The following is a 19,974-nucleotide window of genomic DNA, read 5'->3' on the forward strand; positions in this document are numbered from 1 at the left end:
TCAAGAGACTCTTGTGTGTCTTCAGCAGGATTCTTTATTGAGAATGTGCTGCTTGATGCCAAAAGTCATTCCAGCTTGCTGCTGCTTTACTAAATAAAAATATAGGAAAATAGAGCCCCTTTAATTTAACATTAAACAGAAATGCACATGGAACTAAATATGCAAAATATATTTAGCTATAACCCTAATGAATGTTAGTAGCTGTTTTCAGGATCATTAGAAAATCACAGTTGGTGAGTTTGATCAAAGTTCTAGCGAGTTTGTCTAGCAAAGTGAATTTAATGATCCAGATTTGAGGATCCCGGATACAGACTGATTTGCTTTTCAGAGGCTGAAATTTCAAAAATACTCCTTCCAGCCATGTCCTCCCGATTCTAAAGCTGAGAATGGGATAAAGGTGTGGTTGGTAAACCCTGCCCCCCTTAGTTACTGTCGCTCCATCATACAACCAAACTGTCTTACAATGACAGCTGCAGTGTGAAAACCTTGTCCCACAATGTTTTTGCACACTTTTAGACACAGAAACGAGATCAAAGTTGAAATTTTATGAGAAAAAAATTGAAATCTTTAGAGAATAAAGATTAAAGTTATAACCTAATATTTTGATATAACCTATTAATTTGCTCATGCAACCAGCCTGGAATGGGAGCGTCGGGGGACATAGTCAGTTTTATAGCCAAATACAAACAATATGTAGGCTATATTATAGGATAACGCTTTTCAAACTCTTTAATGTGACATGACATAGGCCTATCGCTGTATTTGCTTCAGTTTAAGCTGCATTTGAGTCAATAATTTTTCCAATTACAATATATTTTCATTATAAATTAGGCTACAGGGTACTGTTTCCATACCATCTGACGTTCCTTCACTTTTATATTAATAGACTACTAGGTTTGTGTAATGAAGGATCATAGACGGTTGGATCCATGTGAGACAGGGTTTAATCTTAGTCAAACAAGCTAAGATTAGGAGCAAACAGGGCAATAAGGGAGATCCAGAAGACAAAACGATAACAGGCAATGGGTCAGCAGGCAGGCAGAGAACAATCAGAGAAACTAACACTGTCTAGGTCGGCAACAGATAATCAAAACAGGAGTAAACGCTCAGAATTGCTGTAAGGACAAACAGGACTTCGCAATGAGTGATCGTGGGGAAGCTCATTATAAAGGCTGAGTAAATAGAAGACACCTGGTGGCTCTAATCAGCCCAAGGCACGGGGTTGTGGGAAATTGAGTCCATGGTGATCAGTATTCCGGTGAGAGCTCCCTCCGGTGGTGGTCAGAGAGAGCCACAGAGGTGCCATTCGTGACAGTTTGTGTGATTAAATGTGCAGGTAACTCTTAGCCTAACTAACACTTTAATACTCTTTACTCTTAACTAATGTAAACTTTTTTTGGCAAAGATAAAATATGTTTGCTGTTACATATTAACAAGGTCATAATCAGATGTATTTAAATAATCATGAGTAACAAAAAAAAAATCGCCTTCACTCTCAAAACATTTCAACTTTAATCTCGTAAATTTTGATGGTAAAATGGTGGCATTAAAACACCATTGTGCTTGGTCAAACCAGGAGTGTTTGTAATAATTTTCTCTTGTGATTTACTGTTGTTAAAATCTTATTATAGCCCATACATGGCTATACAATTTAGCATTTTAGATGATACACATTCATATTTATATAAAAGATCCAAATAAAGTAATTTTTGATTATTTCCTTCATTTTTACTAATAAAAAAATGCTTTTTGGATGAGATTTGAAAATTGAAAATGGTCAGGCCCAAGTCAATTGCATTATAATAAGACCACACCGTACGTTTGGGAGACCACCATCTGCATGGGAGCTGATATCAAATGACCCTCTTTTGTAATGTTGATTGGTGGGTGGAGATAGTGTAAATAGCCACTCCTATTTCATGAACGATATAGTTGTGATATGCAATAAAACTTTAGACACTGGAGTTTACTTTTTAGTTTTTTTACCATTTACCATTGTTTCTGTGCAGTGCGCTTATTTTATTGAATTTTACCACAGCTGTCGTCCTTTTTTTGTCTGGAAGTGGTATCAGGTGCGGTCAATATTTCTAATTTAGGCTGTATTATGTTGATTCTGGCACCCAACATCACAACAAGATGATATTTTAAGCTTCTTGTGCTTTCCATCACAACTTCTCCCAGAGAAGATGGAGTCACAGCACCTTTATGCTCAACAAGGAGGATTCCAAGGTCAAGATGGTGGAACAAGTGATCCTCAGTCCTAACAACACAACACATTTAAGACATTACTCATTAAATAACTATCAATTATGTTAAACAAATAGTTTGACATAGACAAAGTAATATATGAATTGATTATGAACTGCTTTATCAGCTTTTAAGGCCTTTTAACATTTCAGTTGAGGTCACCTGGAGAATTAATGTAGGGAAAGAAATGCCTCAAGCTTAAAATAACAACTTCAGTTTTGTTCTTTAGACAGACAAAAGTCTTTTAGTCAAAACCTATATGTGAGTAAATAATAATGTTAAAAAAAGGGTTGACAGATCTTTTACTATTCTCTTAATTTTTAATGGTTTGTTTAATGTTCATGTTTTATAAAATACAAAGACTATGAACTAATAAAAGTATGCTGTAATGGTCCAAGATTCCCATTGAGAAAATAAGTTACTTACAAAGCATGCTTTGAAGAAGTCTGTGGGGTTGTCAACAATTGGGAGCCCTCTAAGCACCAGGGACCTAATATCAGTCGGCTCTTGAGTCTGTTGGGTAGTAAAATAAAAAAGACAATGATCTACAAGAAAGCATGATCACATGTAAGTTACACAAAAAAAATCTAAACCAACAAAATACACATGCTGCAGCTACTGTGAACATACAAAAAACACTCTGGATAATGTTACAATCTATGAAATTAGTGAAATAGCTAAATTAAAAGTTAACGTTATAAATAAACTGTGAACCGATAGAAAAAGTTAAATTAACATTTTATTACCTTTTTAGAGTTTAACATCGGCCCAGATTTTGGGATAGCACTTTTGTCAGAAAAATATTTACTGATAACTCTTTATAAACTCACCGATTCACATGGCTTATAAACGTTAACCGTTCGAGCATCAGCCCATCTCCGCAGGGAGGCAGCTGCTCTTTGTTCACTCTGAAGACCTGCTTCAAAAAGCCCCTCCTCATCCCTCTTCAAAAATGTAAAATACCAAGTGATTTCTACTTAACTTGATCAGTGCAGTCAATTATTCGTCTAAATAGTGCAAACAACTACTATTTTTTTTTAACAGTGACACCTAATCCGGGTGGAACCTTTAATAAAACCTTCAACTGGTAGTGTGTGTAGTAATATATATTGTGTATGGCATTAAACATTTTTAAATGGCATTAAAAAGCACTGAATTCAATTTGCTGACACCCCCAAAAAGCCTGGTAAAGCTTGTCTGATCTGAAGGCAAAGGCTCTTTTAAGAGCCACACGTTTTCATTTAAAGAGCTTGATATTGTGTTGCATAATCATTACTTGACTAAATTAAAGCTGCACTCCGTAACTTCCTTGTTCAAAATTGTGGGTAAACCATGAATCCATTTATGCTTCTTGTGAATCACTATGGTACACCTAGTAAGTGTGTTATTAAGACAGGTTCAGGTATGAATTCCGAGATTCATCGTACACATAAACAGAGAGAAATGGCTCCAGCAAGATGCATGCAGTTCCGTTTATGCTGATTGCTTTAAATGGCATTGTGTGATTTAAGTATTTTCCCTTCTTTGGGCGTTTTTATGATGTTTAAAATATGTTTTTTTCTTGTCTCAACATCTCACTCTGAACATGTTTTTTTTTATCTGCATAATCCAGTAATTAAAAGCAACAGTTTCTCTGTCTGTTTTACAGTAGAAAACCATTCTTGTCTTTAAGAATGTAATGATGTAAAAATGTCGCTATTATTGTTATATAGCGACACATTTGACTTCTAAAAATCTTATGCATGCTCACATTGTTTCTTTTTTTCCCTTGACCATTTAGTTTGCTGTCATGGTATATGTTATTTAATATTCTACTCAGTGCATGTGTCTAATGTCTAATGAGCATTGTGAGCGTGTTGTCAGGGAAGGCATTTATAAAAGTAAGACATTATTAAATGCTAAAATTCTGAAATTACAGTATTCTGAGGTTGAAACAGAGCAATATGTGCAGTTTGGTGCAATGCTGATATTTATATGGTCAAAATTCTGATGTATAATGGAAATCAATGAAATCTTATAAGAGTAAAACACAGACAATAAAACGATATTAATATCAGTTGACATTCTATCTCCCAATGATTATATCACGGCCCTTTAGTTCCAAAACACATAATGCAATGCAATACAATGACTGAGAAATAAAAAAATAAATAATGTTTGGATGAAGTATTTATTTTTATGAATATCTTTAAAGAAGAACTTTTAATAGCTTATAGTGAATTAGACAGATACATTAAATAACATCGATAGATGATGAGCCGAAGGACTTGCTGTTTTCCATGTGTTTGTTTGTTTTTCACCCACTGTCTAATATACAGGTGAAATAGAAACACTAAATTGTCCATATGTCCGAAAGTGTGTCCTTCAGAGAGAGACTCCAGCATCATGCTTCAATGATGAATGAATTTTAATCAGATATAAGTTTGTTCCTCTGGTACAGCAATTTGGCTTCGGTCTTCAGTAACTGTGACACACAAACACTCACACGTTGGGTTTCCATGTTTATGGTGAGTTTCCGTACTACATGCTAGTGAAAGGGCTGCTTCAGAATTTACAGTCAACAGGAAGTAGTAGCAGAGGGAGCAATTGCAGTTCATGCAGAGGTAAGAGCTCCCTCTGCTGGCTTGGCATAACACTATCCTTGTGGGGACATTTGGTCCTCATAAAGCACTAAATACCAGGTGCACAAACACACACACACACACACACACATACACACACATTTATTTTAAGACAACACTTTCTGTTTTGCTTCCACTGCAGTTACTGCTTATAAACAACCACCAACTGTTGTAAATGGTTTATAACATGTAAAGACAGATAGTAATGGCCTGTCTGTCTGAATATGAATGGTTTGTGGATCAGACAGAAGTCTTACCTCTCTCTCTGTAATATTTGAACAGCAGCATGACTGTCGACAGCAGATACGGACAAGTTTTCAGAAGAAACCTGAGGATGTTGAAGACAGAAATCCGATCTGAACGTGACACTGAAAAACAGAAACAAGCACATTATTGACCAGCATTGAAGATCCTCCTGAAGGCTTTTTATGTCTGTTTATTTTAAACAACTGGCAAGAGTTTATCACAATATTCATTTGCTCACCATTAATAGACAGATTAATTTGGTTACTCTTCTGTGAGAATGATGGTCTTTCTTCTCTCTGTCCTCTACACCAGTACTGACCCGCATCAGACTCAGTAGATCCTCTGATAGTGAGAGTGTCTCTGTTTACAGTGTGATGATCAGACGTGTTTAGCATTACACTGTCTTTATACCATTCATATCTCCAGTCTCTGTGATTAGACTCGATCACACAGGTCAGATTGGCTGTCTCTCCAGTCAATATACTCTTTGGTGTCACTGTCAGGGTAGATGTGGGTAAATCTGTAAAATATAAAACCAGGCAAATGGCAGATGAAATATGAATACAATTAAGTGTTATATCCATTTAATCTTCACATGTAAAACTGTAAATTCTGTAGGAGCTTGTAGATTCAGTGTTGACTGAATACAGCAATTGCCCACTGTGCTCCAAGCAAGGAACCATGGAACATGTGTTGAGCTGCTGCTCAAAAACACTTGAAGAGGTTCAGTATTGATGGAGGCATGATCAAGACAATCAAGAGGTTATCAGCACTGGTGTTAAAAGGACAAAGCAGTCCCAACCCTCCAAGAAGAGAATTAACTTTGTCAGAGCTGGAGAGCAGCCTACTGTAACAAAGAGGATATTTGGCCTCACCAAGGGGTTGGCAACTACTAGTGGACTTAGAGAAACATCTGAAGTTCCCTAGTCATATTGTAGTTATCATTCTGCCACCAGACGTCATTCTTGTATCGGAATACACAAAACAATGTGCTGCTGGAACTGATGGTCTCCTAGGAATATTGCTAGAAAGAAGCTTTTGAAAGGAAGTTCGCAGAATATGAAGGACTCATCAGCAACTGCAGACAGGTAGAATGAAGTGAGGTGCATTTCAGTTGAAGTTGGCTATAGGGAGTTTGCAGCATGTCTGACTGCCCCTTCCTGGTCAGGTCTGTCAGGGAGGCAGCTATAGAGGAGAAGATGGGGATAAAACATCGAAAAAGCTTGTACCCGGGACTTAGTCTGACCCCTCTGAGCATTCTGGACCGCCTCCACTTTCTTGTCCTGGGGCCGGATGAGGACACTTTCCTCCTGGAATCCCAGGTACTGGACTTCAGCAAGGGCAAGGTGGCATTTGCAGGAGTGGGCGGTGATCTGGTGCCCCGCAGTTTGGACAGCACCCTCCGCAGGCGCTCCCAGGTCTTCAGGTGAACCACTATGTCATCCAGGTAAGTGGCCGCATAGGACTGATGTGGTTGAAGTACAATGTCCATCATTCTCTGGAATGGCACGGGAACCCCGTGAAGGCCGAAGGCAAGGGTCAGGTACTGCCAATGGCCACTGGGTGTAGAGAAGGCGATTTTGGGCTTGGCGGATTCAGATAAGGGGACTTGCCAGTAGCCTTTCGTGAGGTCCAAGGTCGAGATGTACCAGGCCCTTCCCAGGCGGTCAAGCAGCTCATCCACACGGGGCATGGGGTAGCCGTCAAACTCAGAGACCTTGTTTAGGCGCCGGAAGTCATTGCCAAAGCGGAGGGTGCCGTTGGGTTTCAGAACCAATTACAATGGTGCTGGATCACTGACTGCGGGAAGGCTCAATTTCCCCCAACTTCAACATTTTATGAATATTGGCCTCTATAGCTTGCCGACGAGCCTCTGGGACACGGTCCGGCTCCTAGGGCTGTATGGATGTCATGTTCCACTACGTTGGTCTGCCCGGGGTGAGGAGAGAACACATTGGAGTACTGACCGATCAGGTGCTGGAGTTCCCCCTTCTGCGCAGCAGCAGCTGCAGGTTGATATCAACAACCACGGGTTCGGAGACTGCGAGAGCGGCCACCTGGTCCTCAGTCCCGACCCACTTCTTGAGAAGATTTATGTGGTAGATCCGTTCAGGCCTTCGGCGCCCTGGTTGTTGCAGATGGTAGGTAACAGGGCCGATCCGCTCAATAAAGGTATATGAACTTTGCCAAGTGGCGAGGAACTTGCAGCCAAAGAGGAGTTTGAAGGGGTGAAGCCCGTTGATGCTTGAGGCACCTCCTGGAATGCCGAACAACACATCTCTCATACACATCTGTATTTGCGTTTTGTTGAAACGTTCAACAAGCCCATAAGTCTGTGGTCCGGAGTTGCTTCACCCCCAGCAGCCAGCAGAGGTCAGTCATTAGCCGGGACATGAAGGGGGTACCCCGATTGGTCAATATCTCCCTGGGGATGCCGATGCTGTTAAATCATCTAAACCAGCAACATGTATGTTAGACCCTATTCCATCTAAACTATTAAAAGATCTGCTTCCAGAAGTCATAGATCCTATTTTGAACATTATTAATTCATCATTGTCATTAGGATATGTTCCCAAAACCTTTAAACTGGCTGTAGTTAAACCTATCATTAAGAAACCACATCTTGATCCCAAAGACTTAGTAAATTACAGACCAATCTCTAATCTCCCTTTTCTGTCAAAGATACTAGAAAAGGTAGTATCCTCACAACTGTATTCCTTTTTAGAAAAAAATGGTGTCTGTGAGGATTTCCAATCAGGTTTTAGACCGTACCATAGTACTGAGACTGCTCTCATTAGAGTTACTAATGACCTGCTTCTATCATCTGATCGTGGTTTTATCTCGTTATTAGTGCTATTAGATCTTAGCGCAGCATTCGATACTATCGATCACAACATTCTCTTGGATAGACTAGAAAACTATGTTGGCATTAGAGGAAGCGCCTTAGCATGGTTTACATCATATCTATCTGACCGCTATCAGTTTGTGGCATTAAATGAGGAGGTATCATATCGATCAAAAGTGAAATATGGAGTTCCTCAAGGCTCAGTGCTAGGACCGTTACTTTTCAACCTTTACACTGTTACCTCTGGGAGATATTATCAGGAGTCATGGTGTTAGCTTTCACTGCTATGCTGATGATACTCAGCTCTATATTTCAGCGCAGCCTGGTGATACACACCAAATTGAGAATCTAACAGAATGCATAGTCGATATAAAAAGCTGGATGATGAGTAACTTCTTAATGTTAAATTCTGAAAAAACAGAGGTGCTAATAATTGGACCTAAAACCCCACATATAATAATCTAGAACACAGCCTATCACTTGATGGCTGCTCTGTTAATTCTTCATCATCAGTTAGGAACCTAGGTGTGCTGTTTGACCGCAATCTTTCCTTTGAAAATCATGTTTCTAGCATCTGTAAAACTGCGTTTTCCATCTTAAAAATATATCTAAATTACGACCTATGCTTTCAACCTCTAATGCAGAAATATTAATTCATGCGTTTATGACCTCAAGGTTAGATTATTGCAATGCTTTATTGGGTGGTTGTTCTGCACGCTTAATAAACAAACTTCAGCTAGTCCAAAACGCAGCAGCCAGAGTCCTTACTAGAACTAGGAAGTATGATCACATTAGCCCAGTTCTGTCAACACTGCACTGGCTCCTATCAAACATCGAATAGATTTTAAAATCCTATTAATTACCTATAAAGCCCTGAATGGTTTAGCTCCTCAATACTTGAGCGAGCTCTTATCACATTATAGTCCTGCACGTCCGCTGCGTTCTCAAAACTCTGGCCATTTGATAATACCTAGAATATCAAAATCAACTGCGGGCGGCAGATCATTTTCCTATCTAGCACCTAAACTCTGGAACAATCTCCCTAACTCTGTTCGGGAAGCAGACACACTCTGCCAGTTTAAATCTAGATTAAAGACACATCTTTTAACTTAGCCTACACATAACACACCAACACACCTTTTATTATTCAAATCCGTTAAAGGATTTTTAGGCTGCATTACTTAGATTTGCTGGAACCGGGAACACTACTCTAAAAATACGATGTACTTGTGACATCGTAAAAAGAATAGCATCTACGCTAATATTAGTCCTGTTTCTTTCTCAATCTGTTTTCACAGTTTGTATCCAGACTAGATGGTGGATCAGCACCCATAGATTATGTTCATCAGAGACCAGAAAACCTAGATGCGCCCGTCGACAGATCACCAGATCCTGATGCACACACACACACGCACACACTAAGTCATTTACACTATCTGACACAGCTGCGTTTAAAATTGAACTGGAGGTTAAGTGCTGGGCGTCCGGTCAGAGGAGAACTGACCCCAACTGAGTCTGGTTTCTCCCAAGGTTTTTTTTTCTCCATTCTATATGCATGGGGTTTTGTTTCCTTGCCGCTGTCGCCTCTGGCTTGCTTGGTTGGGGACACTTAACTTCTAGTGACTATCGTTGAATTGACTACAGAGACCGTCTCTGCATTTAATAAGAAATTGGTCACTCTCGTCACTATATATCCCTGTCATTATACTGTACAGTGCTTTGATGCAACCTGTGTTGTTAAAAGCGCTATATAAATAAAAATGATTGATTGATTGATTGATTGACTTGGCTGAAGAGCAGGAAATGCTTGCAGGCGATGAACTTGGCCATGGATTTTCACAGGGGAACTGCTTCAGGGCACCGGGTGGTGTAGTCGACAACCACCAGTATGTGTTCATATCCCCGGGCATACTTTGGCAGCGGACCCACAAGGTCCATCCCAATGCGCTCAAATGTGAGGTGGAGACAGAAGGTCGAGGCAGATCAGAGTGGGTGTGGGCGGGGCTTCCCTGTTTTCGTTTTGTTTATTATGAAACATAAAAAATACCTTGCTACATGTACTACATTAAGCTCATTGAGAATTGTTATACCAATTGCGCATCATTGCTCTTTTGCTGATTTTGATTGCTTCCATTGTATTCATTTGTAAGCCGCTTTGGGAAAAAAGTTTCTGCTAAATGTCTAAATGTAATTGTAGTCATTACAACATGATAAATATGCCGTTTCATGGTAGATAAAACTGTAATTACATCAGTCTACGATTCTACCATCAGTCTTTAATTTAATCTGTGGTATGCTTCAAAATGAAACTTTTTTAAAGATTTTTTTTATGTGTGTAGCATCGAGAAATAATGTGAATCAAACAATGTAAGTGTTGCCTAAATATGACTTCAATAAATTACTGTCTTTGTGGTTGCTTAGTGATTTTTTACATTTTTGGCTACATTAGTTTGACATCTTACTTTCGGTCACTGTAGCTGTTTACATTTCCAGCTGTTGGTTAAATTCCCTTGTGGAACCACACAAAGTAGGAATTGAAGTTGGGCGCAATATGATGTCAGAGTGTATATATGTATTTATTTATTTATTTATTTATTTTAATTACAATAATAGACAATAAGAATAAAGACAATAGGAATAAAGTATAAGAATAAACCAGATTAGACACACAAGTGTAAAGATTTTACATCTAGTAAAAAAAAGGATGATATTCAACTCAGCTGTTACATAGAGATACACACTACAATAAACAATAGTCCCAATAAATCACACAAGGTTGCTGCCCAGCACCCCGGTTCCTTGGAGCAGGGGCTCTTGCAGCAACAAACCTGGTTGGGAACCACTGCTCTAGGGGACACAGTGCAACCTGATAGTGAACCTAATGTTTTCAGGTTTCATTTAAAATGTCTTCAAATTTGTGTGACACAAAAGTCAGATTAAAGGAACTATATAAAAAATTTACCGCATTAAGCTCTCTAAAACAATCACTGATCACTGCACAGCATCTGTCCTGTGAAGGTACATCTTATGCAGTTCTGCATCTGAATGTCTCAGCCATCTTATAACAACAGATAATGTGGCAGATACCGAATACTGCAAATATCTGAGCTACAAAAATACACAGCTGTTCAAATCAGTAAAAAAATTATACTCTGATTCAGCTGTCATCATCACTGCAGTGAACTTTTAACTACAACATAATCTAACTAAAAACATGATAGATCATGATATCAAATTTACCTGGTTACCTACTCCTTCTGTTTGTTTTAGAAGACAATTTACAGTAAGAACAAATTAACTGACTCACCTGATACTGTCAGTGTAACTCCATCACTTATCTGAGAGTATGTTGGTGCTTCTGACTGAGTTCCTCTACAGCTGTACACACCACTATGAGACCAATCCACAGACGTGATTATATATTTCTGGTCTTGTCTAATGATATAATCTTGTTTGTTGTCTTTATTCCAGCTGTACTCCCAGTCTCCTGTCTGCTGTATGTCACATGTGAGAGTAACCGTCTCTCCTCTGAACACATGTCTATCAGGATCAACACCAACTACAGGTTTGGGTCTCTCTGTAAAATGAGAAAACAACACAGTGTATGTGTTTGAAAATATTTAATATTTTGTGAAACCAAATTAAATGCTTTTATTTGATGTTTAAGGGAAGTGGCAGTACATACTTAATGTATGACCATAGTTTTAATGATTATAACAAACACAGGTAATTTGTTTTAACTAACAAGAAAAAAAGACCAATATTTATTAATCTTAGTTGATGTTAGTGAATAAAAGTACAATCATTCATTGTAAGTTCATGTTAGTTCACAGTGCATTAACTAATGTTAACGTGATTTGTGTGATTATGTGTGATTTTAATAATGCATTAGTAAATGTTGAAATTAACATGAACTAAGATGAACAAATTCTGTAGAAGTATTGTTCATTTAATTAAGTCAAGTAATCAAGTAATGTTAACCAATGTTATTAACTAATGTTAACTAATTAAACTTAAAGTTTTACCCAAACACATCCTAGTCTTCCACTGAAAATGTATAGAAAGTAAGAGAGCACTGACCTCTTACTGTTATCTTAGCTGCATTACTGTACTTGCTGTAGTAATATTCTCGCTGTGCTATGCACCAGTAACTTCCTCCATCAGAGATTGTCACAGACTCGATTGTTTTATTTATATTACTCGTGAAGTCAGTGTTTGAGTCTTTTATCCAGTGAATAGTCCATCCAGTTAACTGTCCCACATCACAACTCAGAGTAACTGTGTCTCCAGTGAACAATGACCTCTGAGGATTTACAGTCAGAGTCGGCTGAGGTTTATCTGGAAATGAACAGTAATATAGCGTTGAGTTCACTTACAGCTGTTACTGGTCATATTAAAGTCTCTGTCATCACCTCTCATATATATATATATATATATATATACAGTATATTATTATTTTTTTTTTTATTCTTTTTTCGTATTTATTTATTTTGTATTTCCTGGAAAATGTCTCCAGGTTGCGAATGTAAACATGGTTCCTCGAGGGAATGAGACTCGCTTAAGGGGAGATGCCTTCAACACGACCGTGTATAAGTCCTCCATCCTTTTTAGGAACTATGAAGTACTGGCTGTTACCAGAGAGGCTAGATCGGTTCTCAGAGTGGCTCTCAGCTCTGCTACGTTTCCAGGCAAAAAAGACTGAGACTGCTGGAGACCGCTGCCCTGGAATTCTGACAGGGTTGGCAGACAGACCTTCCGAGGGTACTTCAGGACATTTTAACAAGAACTACAGTCCATAGACCTGCCACCTGCTAATAGCCTACGGGCCCGTAGCATCACACAGACAAAATTCTGGAGAGTGTTAGAAATGGCTCTCTGAATGAGATGCTGGACCACAGGTGGAGCTGCTCCTGCCCAGCAGCCCGTGCTGTCACCTCAACCTCCTTTCTTAGACGAAGAGAGTGAGTGAGGGAGGAGAGAGGAAGGCTGATTTCAACTCTTAAATACAGTGATAAACCCATTTAATTCCTCACAATCACCACCTTGCCTCAGTTGGACCAGGACCTCAAGCAGACACAGACATACTCCTCAGAGCATTCACAGATCACCACGCATGCAGATATTGCTAAGTTCTACGTGTTCCTAGGTCAGCATCTTTTTTTGACCCTGGAACAACATTGTGATTAACCAGTCAGATTTTACAGTTTTTATAAATTTTAAGCTTAAAATCAGTGTTTTGTGCTTATACAGCAGTGTAATTCATCTGTCATTTCCTCTGATTTTATGAGTTACTTTTTTGAGAAAAAAGCACACATTGAAACAAATGACCTTCCTTGAGAGCTGACTCTGTGTGGTCTGCTCTCAAGCAGACATAAAAACTTTTTCAGCCGGAGGAGAAGAACACGCAGTTTGAGATGCTGTCTGCTCTCGTCCTATGTTGTCTTTACTCTTCACTTTAGCTCTTAAAATAAAGTGTGATAAAGGACAGAGAAGAACAAATAATACTGACACACACAGAGCACTTGCTTAATGACAGAAAGATTAAAACTTTCACGCCGCATGCTTTTATGCTTCCTGGCTGATGACAATATCCACATATGACGTCTCACCCTTCCATTAAACTGATTACACATGTGATACACAGAGCACAGTCACACTGAAGGTGTCTCTCCATAAGTGCTTCAAGGCAGCTCGAGTTCCTGAAGAGGAACCACTACTTATTTTGATTTCTAGAAAAAGTTTTAAAAAATAATCTTAACGTCTCAGGTCTATTTATTTATAGTCAATTAATTGTAAAAAGGACAAACCAATTGCTGTTAAGTATTGTTTAGTATTGTAACTACTTTGTTCTTTCTTGCCTTGTTTTTCCCTGTCGATATTCTCTGGTTTTGACCCTGCCTATCTTTGGTTTTTGATTGTTTGCTGCCTGACCCGACCCCTGCTTGTTTTTGGATTATGTTGTTGCCTTGCCTCTGACATTCCAGTTTGCCTTGTTGTTGATGTCTGCCTGCTTTGACCTTCACTAAATAAAAGCCTGCAAATGGATCCACACACCTCAGATCCCTCATTCATGACAGAATGTTACATCAAACCAGGATCCAGAGGCTTTTCACCTGAACCATGGTCAAGTGTGTGCCTCACAATGTCATTACTAACCCTCAAGCACGGCACCCCAATGCTTGAGGACTACACTCAGAAATATCTAGACCTGGCTTATCTCTCCGATTTACTAGACTGTGTTTTGATCGACTTCTTTTGTAAGGGGTATAAATCAACCACTCAAGTCACAACTGGTTTATGAGGGTCCACGAGGGTTGCTTGCACAGTTTATGAATTTTGCCTTATTGACTGCCTCAGTCACCTCATTCTTGACAAGTATGCAGAAAAGTGACAGATATGAAAAAAATCATAATCAAGTGTTAATCATTTTAAATGCTAAGGTTAAAGTGAGAGTTTGAAACCTTCTGAACAATTCTGAAAATATATCACAAAATATAAGTAAAAGTGTAAGCAGCTGCTATTGCAGCTTCAGTGTGATCATTAATAAAGACAAAACATAAATTTTTTTAATACTAGATATTTTTCTTAGCTTCAGTGAGATCATTAATACAGGCAAAAAAATCAATTTCTCCAATGTAATATACTATATCTCATTTTCTACTAAAATAAGAAAGCATTTAACTTTTCTGTCTGTCTGCAAATAATAATAGTACCTATTTGAAGACATATTCGGCACATTTAGACTCAATGTTGAGACTGAAGCTCTCACCTGATACTGTCAGTGTAACTCCATCACTCATCTGAGAGTATGTTGGTGCTTCTGACTGAGTTCCTCTACAGCTGTACACACCACTATGAGACCAATCCACAGATGTGATTATATATTTCTGGTTTTGTCCTGTGCTGTAATAGTGTGTATTGTCTTTATTCCAGCTGTACTCCCACTCTCCTGTCTGCTGTATGTCACATATGAGAGTGACCGTCTCTCCTCTGAACACATGTCTATCAGGATTGACACCAACTACAGGTTTAGGTCTCTCTGTGAAAAGAGCAAAAAACACAGTTAATGTGCTTGAAATGTTCTTAAACCAAAATTTCAATATTGGCTGTTTAACTGAAGTAACAGTGCATTTTTAATGTATGACAGTAATTGTTATGTTATGTTAATTATGTTCAAAACAAACACATCATGTTATTTTTTATTATACAATGCATATCAAATATTAGAGTACCAACCTTTTACTGTTATCTCAACTGCATTACTGTATTCGCTGTCGTAGTTTCCTCGTTTTGCTCTGCACCAGTATTTTCCTCCATCAGATATGCTCACAGACTTGATCATTTTAGTTGCATCACCCATGGTTTCAAAGTTTAAATCTTTTGTCCAGAAAAAATTCCATCCAGTTAACTGTCCCACATCACAACTCAGACTAACTGTGTCTCCAGTGAACATCAAACTCTGAGGGTTTACAGTCAGAGTCGGCTGAGGTTTATCTGTAAATTAAACAGTGATGCAGTGTTGAGTTCACTTTCAGGTGTTATACACAAATTAGTACACATGTGCTAATATGCAACCAAAAAAACCTGTGGAAATAAGTTAAGATTTCTCATTTGCATAACACTATGGTTGACAGCTGTTAATACACCATTTCCGTTTTAGGTAACCCATAATACTATGTAGGATTTCTATCCAAGCTGAAGATATAACTTTAGGTTATCCCCTACCATTTTCCAAGTACAATGCAAAACTATGGCATTTCATTCACTGATGCTCTTCAATTGGCAGCTAGCAAAATAAAAAGCTTGCTGATTTTAAACTTGAAAATGATGAAATGAGTGAAAGTCATGACTTTATTTTTGTTAGGTCTGAACTCAAGACATGAAGTGCTGACTGACATTAAGTTGCCCACTTGCTTAAACGATGCCAAAGCTAGGAGAAGGGCATTTTAAACGTATATGGGCCCCAAGTTAGCTGAACTAAGCAGCTTAAAAATCTGTTGTCAAGTCCCTAGATGGCACCATCTGAAGATGAGGAGGATGCAGCATCAAGTGGCCAGCTTGGAGAAAATGGTTTGCTGAGATAGCTGCGACATATATATTGAGCATGGAAGGGGCACGTCTTTTATCCAGGAACAAAAAAGGTTAGCATGAGGGACACTTCAGATGAGGCCAGGTGCAAAGTTAGACATAATCCTGGATCAACATTACAGTCCAAAAATTATTTATGCCTAAAATCAGTGGGAAATGATTAACAAGGGTGTACAAGTAGCTAACCTTGATCATAAGCTTAAATCTGATATTTCCTGAAAAATTATACCTCAAATTTGATTTGTTGATTGGCGTGTTGTTCCAACAAAAATGTTGATCCAAGATTATCTTATACTTGGTGAAATCACGCTGAACAGTGAGTTCTTAGTCTCCCTGGTTTGCCTGACAGCCTGAGCGATCAGGGCAACAGGGAGAAAGGCTTACAGGGAAGCATTGGGTCAGTCGTGCGCCTCAACATACTAAAATAAGTTTTGCAGTGGGAATTGTCTTCCTTCATATATTTGTCCAGTTTTATGGTTTTATGGTTTGGACACTCCTGGCTCTTCTGTTCTCTCGTCTTAGCTGTGCACAAACACACACTAGGCAGGGATTTGTAAGACATGAAATGAAGTGGTCTGTGCGTGAACTAGAGAGAATAACCTTGTTTAGAACCCAACTTTAGAACCAGGAATGACTTCCAGAACATATACTGATTGGGCGGGTTCATATTTTTTTTCTCTGAGATAGTGGGAGAGGATCTTAATTAAAGAAAGGGACACCCTGAACCCAGTGTTAGATTCCAGAAGTAAGGGAATGCAGCCAAGCTGAAGGAGGAGTCCTATCAAGCCTGGCAGGCTCATGGGACTTCTTGGGCAGCTGATAGGTACTGGTGGGCCAAGCGAACTACAGGTGGTTGTGGAGGCAAAAACTGGAAGGAGTTCAGTGAGACCTTGAAAAAGGAGTATCGGAAGAGGTTCTGGCAAGCCACCTGGGAACTCAGGAAGGGGAAACAGTGCCATGCCAACACTCTATACAGTGGGGGTGGAATTTTGCTGACTTCAACTGGGGACATTGTCGGGTGGTGGAAGGAATACTTAGTTAACAGATTCTTATACATGAAAATCAGATTAAATATTTCAGTGAATGATCCACACTACAGAATGGAAATAGGGGAGATACAGTTTATGTTTATGAATCTAATAAACTCAAGTTAATTCACATTTTTAATTCCGTTAGAACAGTTAGAAATTCATCTTTTTCCAATATGTTTAAACAGATTTTTATATTTTATGGTAATTTTTACCTTTATAATGCCATTTTTTCTGTGTCTGTCTATACTATTAGTTTTTTTACTTTGTGAATTTGAATAATAAGACATTTAGGCTGTTATAAAGCAAATGAAATGAACACAGAAGCTGCATCTGAGATGGTATTTAAATGCATTTGCACTCTGTTTAATTCAAGAAGTGTACATGTGTAAATACTTGAAGTAAATATATACATATATACATATATATACACATCTATATACATATATAGAATTTTTCGAAAAAATAGAGTAAGCTACTTTTATTAAATTATAGTAAACCACCAGTATGTGGCAGCAAGAGATGATTGTAAATGAGTGAATCAAAGGGTAATTTGTTCAAATGATTTGATCAGTTGGAGGCTAATTCCGTCAAGAATGAAGCAAGCGTTATGAATGGGTTATTGCATCAGTGACTCAAATTATAAATTAAGCGTGCTTCTCGGAGATGCGTGGCTGTTCTGCTGTGATCCTTATTTTGAAATAGTGTTTATAGGCTAACCAATTCGAGTAGAAATTGTAAACAAAATATTTGCATTAAATCAATGTTAAATTTGCAGTCGCATGAACAGGTCAAGACATCTCTGTCTCTCAGCCTCCTCTAATCATACTTCAATGGAAGCTGGCACTACGGTCCTGACCATCTTCACTGGGTGATTTTACGGAATATTTGCATGTATTCACATGCAATTGAATTAGCTATTTATGTGGTGGACTGTCATGATTTTGACGAATGCAAGACATAACTGAATGTTGCTCATCAGATGGATTTAGAAAGAGTATATGCAAAGCCGACTGATAAAGAAGTTTCTTCACTAAGCAGATGCTATTGGAGCTTCAGTGAGATCATTAATGCAGGCAAAAAATCTCTTTTTCTCATGTAATGTACTATGTCCCATTTTCTACTAAAATAAGAAAGCGTTTTACTTTGCTGTCTACATGCATTTAATGTAGTCTATCTGCACATTTAGATTCAATTTTGAGACTGAAGCTCTCACCTGATACTGTCAGTGTAACTCCATCACTCATCTGAGAGTATGCTGGTGCTTTTGACTGAGTTCTTCTACAGCTGTACACACCACTATGAGACCAATCCACAGATGAGATTATATATTTCTGGTCTTGTCTTATGATATAATCTTGTTTGTTGTCTTTATACCAGCTGTACTCCCAGTCTCCTGTCTGCTGTATGTCACATGTGAGAGTAACCGTCTCTCCTCTGAACACGTGTCTATCAGGATCAACACCAACTACAGGTTTGGGTCTCTCTGTGAAATGAAATCAAAATATTTAATATTTTGTGAAACCAAAATTAAATGCTTTTATTTGATGTTTAAGGGAAGTGGCAGTACATACTTAATGTATGACCATTGTTTTAATGATTATAACAAACACAGGTAACACTTTACAATAAGGTGCTATTTGTTTTAACTAACAAGAAATAATGTCCAATACATTTATTACAGTATTTATTAATCTTAGTTGATGTTAGTCAATAAAAGTACAATCATTCATTGCAAGTTCATGTTAGTTTACAGTGCATTAAATGTTGTTAATATGTGATTTGTGTGATTAAGTGTGATTTTAATAATGCATTAGTAAATGTTGAAATTAACATGAACTAAGATGAACAAATTCTGAAATTATATAGAAAGTAAGAGAGCACTGACCTCTTACTGTTATCTTAGCTGCATTACTGTACTTGGTGTAGTAATATTCTCGCTGTGCTATGCACCAGTAACTTCCTCCATCAGAGATTGTCACAGACTCGATTGTTTTATTTGTATTACTCGTGAAGTCAGTGTTTGAGTCTTTGATCCAGTGAATAGTCCATCCAGTTAACTGTCCCACATCACAACTCAGAGTAACTGTGTCTCCAGTGAACAATGACCTCTGAGGATTTACAGTCAGAGTCGGCTGAGGTTTATCTGGAAATGAACAGTAATATAGCGTTGAGTTCACTTACAGCTGTTATTGGTCATATTAAATTCCTGTCATCACTTCTTCACAACTTCTCATATATATATATATATATATATATATATATATATATATATATAGCCCCTCCGAGGATCGCCACCTTAACGTGGTGGAGGGGTTTGAGTGCCTGAATGACCCTAGGAGCTAGGTTGTCTGGGGCTATATGCCCCTGGTAGGGTCTCCCAAGGCAAACAGGTCCTAGGTGACAAGCCAGACAAAGAGCGGTCCACATACCTGCTAGAGATAGTTGGGCTCACCTCCACGCACAGCTTGGGCTCTGGAACCCATCTCCTCGAAAGGGGCTGGACTCTTCACTACTCTGGTGTCGCCCGCAGTGAGAGGAGGTGGGCTGGTGTGGGCTTGCTCATAGCTCCCCAGCTTAGCCGCCATGTGTTGGAGTTTAACCCGGTGGACGAGAGGGTTGCCTCCCTGCGACTTCGGGTTGGGGGGAGGACTCTCACTGTCATTTGTGCCTACGGGCCGAATGGCAGTGTAGAGTATCCGGCCTTCTTGGAGTCCTTGGGAGGGGTGCTGGAAAGTGCTCCAACCGGGGACTCTATCGTCCTGCTGGGGGACTTCAACGCTCACGTTGGTGATGCCAGGGACACCTGGAGGGGTGTGATTGGGAAGAACGCCCCCGATCTAAACCTGAGTGGTGTTCTGTTGTTGGAATTCTGTGCTAGTCACGGTCTGTCCATAAC

At 38.8% G+C, this 19,974-nt stretch overlaps 1 protein-coding gene across 3 annotated transcripts in view; it reads right to left on the minus strand.

The window, feature by feature from the left end:
• Positions 1-4,374: 4,374 nt before the first annotated feature.
• Positions 4,375-19,974, minus strand: part of LOC122348964 (hemicentin-1-like) — a 46,970-nt gene continuing 31,370 nt past the window's right edge. For 2 of the 3 annotated variants that reach the window (XM_043244884.1, XM_043244882.1), the window contains 9 exons: positions 18,964-19,221; positions 18,292-18,561; positions 15,196-15,453; positions 14,729-14,998; positions 12,040-12,297; positions 11,267-11,536; positions 5,353-5,634; positions 5,126-5,236; positions 4,375-4,711 (listed from right to left, as the gene is read on the minus strand). In XM_043244884.1, the coding sequence (XP_043100819.1) occupies positions 4,659-4,711; positions 5,126-5,236; positions 5,353-5,634; positions 11,267-11,536; positions 12,040-12,297; positions 14,729-14,998; positions 15,196-15,453; positions 18,292-18,561; positions 18,964-19,221 (2,030 nt within the window). In that variant the 3' untranslated portion in view covers positions 4,375-4,658. The remainder of the gene's footprint in view (positions 4,712-5,125; positions 5,237-5,352; positions 5,635-11,266; positions 11,537-12,039; positions 12,298-14,728; positions 14,999-15,195; positions 15,454-18,291; positions 18,562-18,963; positions 19,222-19,974) is intronic. The other variant, XM_043244883.1, reaches the window with a different exon arrangement.

This window comes from Puntigrus tetrazona, chromosome 7 (assembly GCF_018831695.1).
Source record: "Puntigrus tetrazona isolate hp1 chromosome 7, ASM1883169v1, whole genome shotgun sequence".
Taxonomy (NCBI): domain Eukaryota; kingdom Metazoa; phylum Chordata; class Actinopteri; order Cypriniformes; family Cyprinidae; genus Puntigrus; species Puntigrus tetrazona.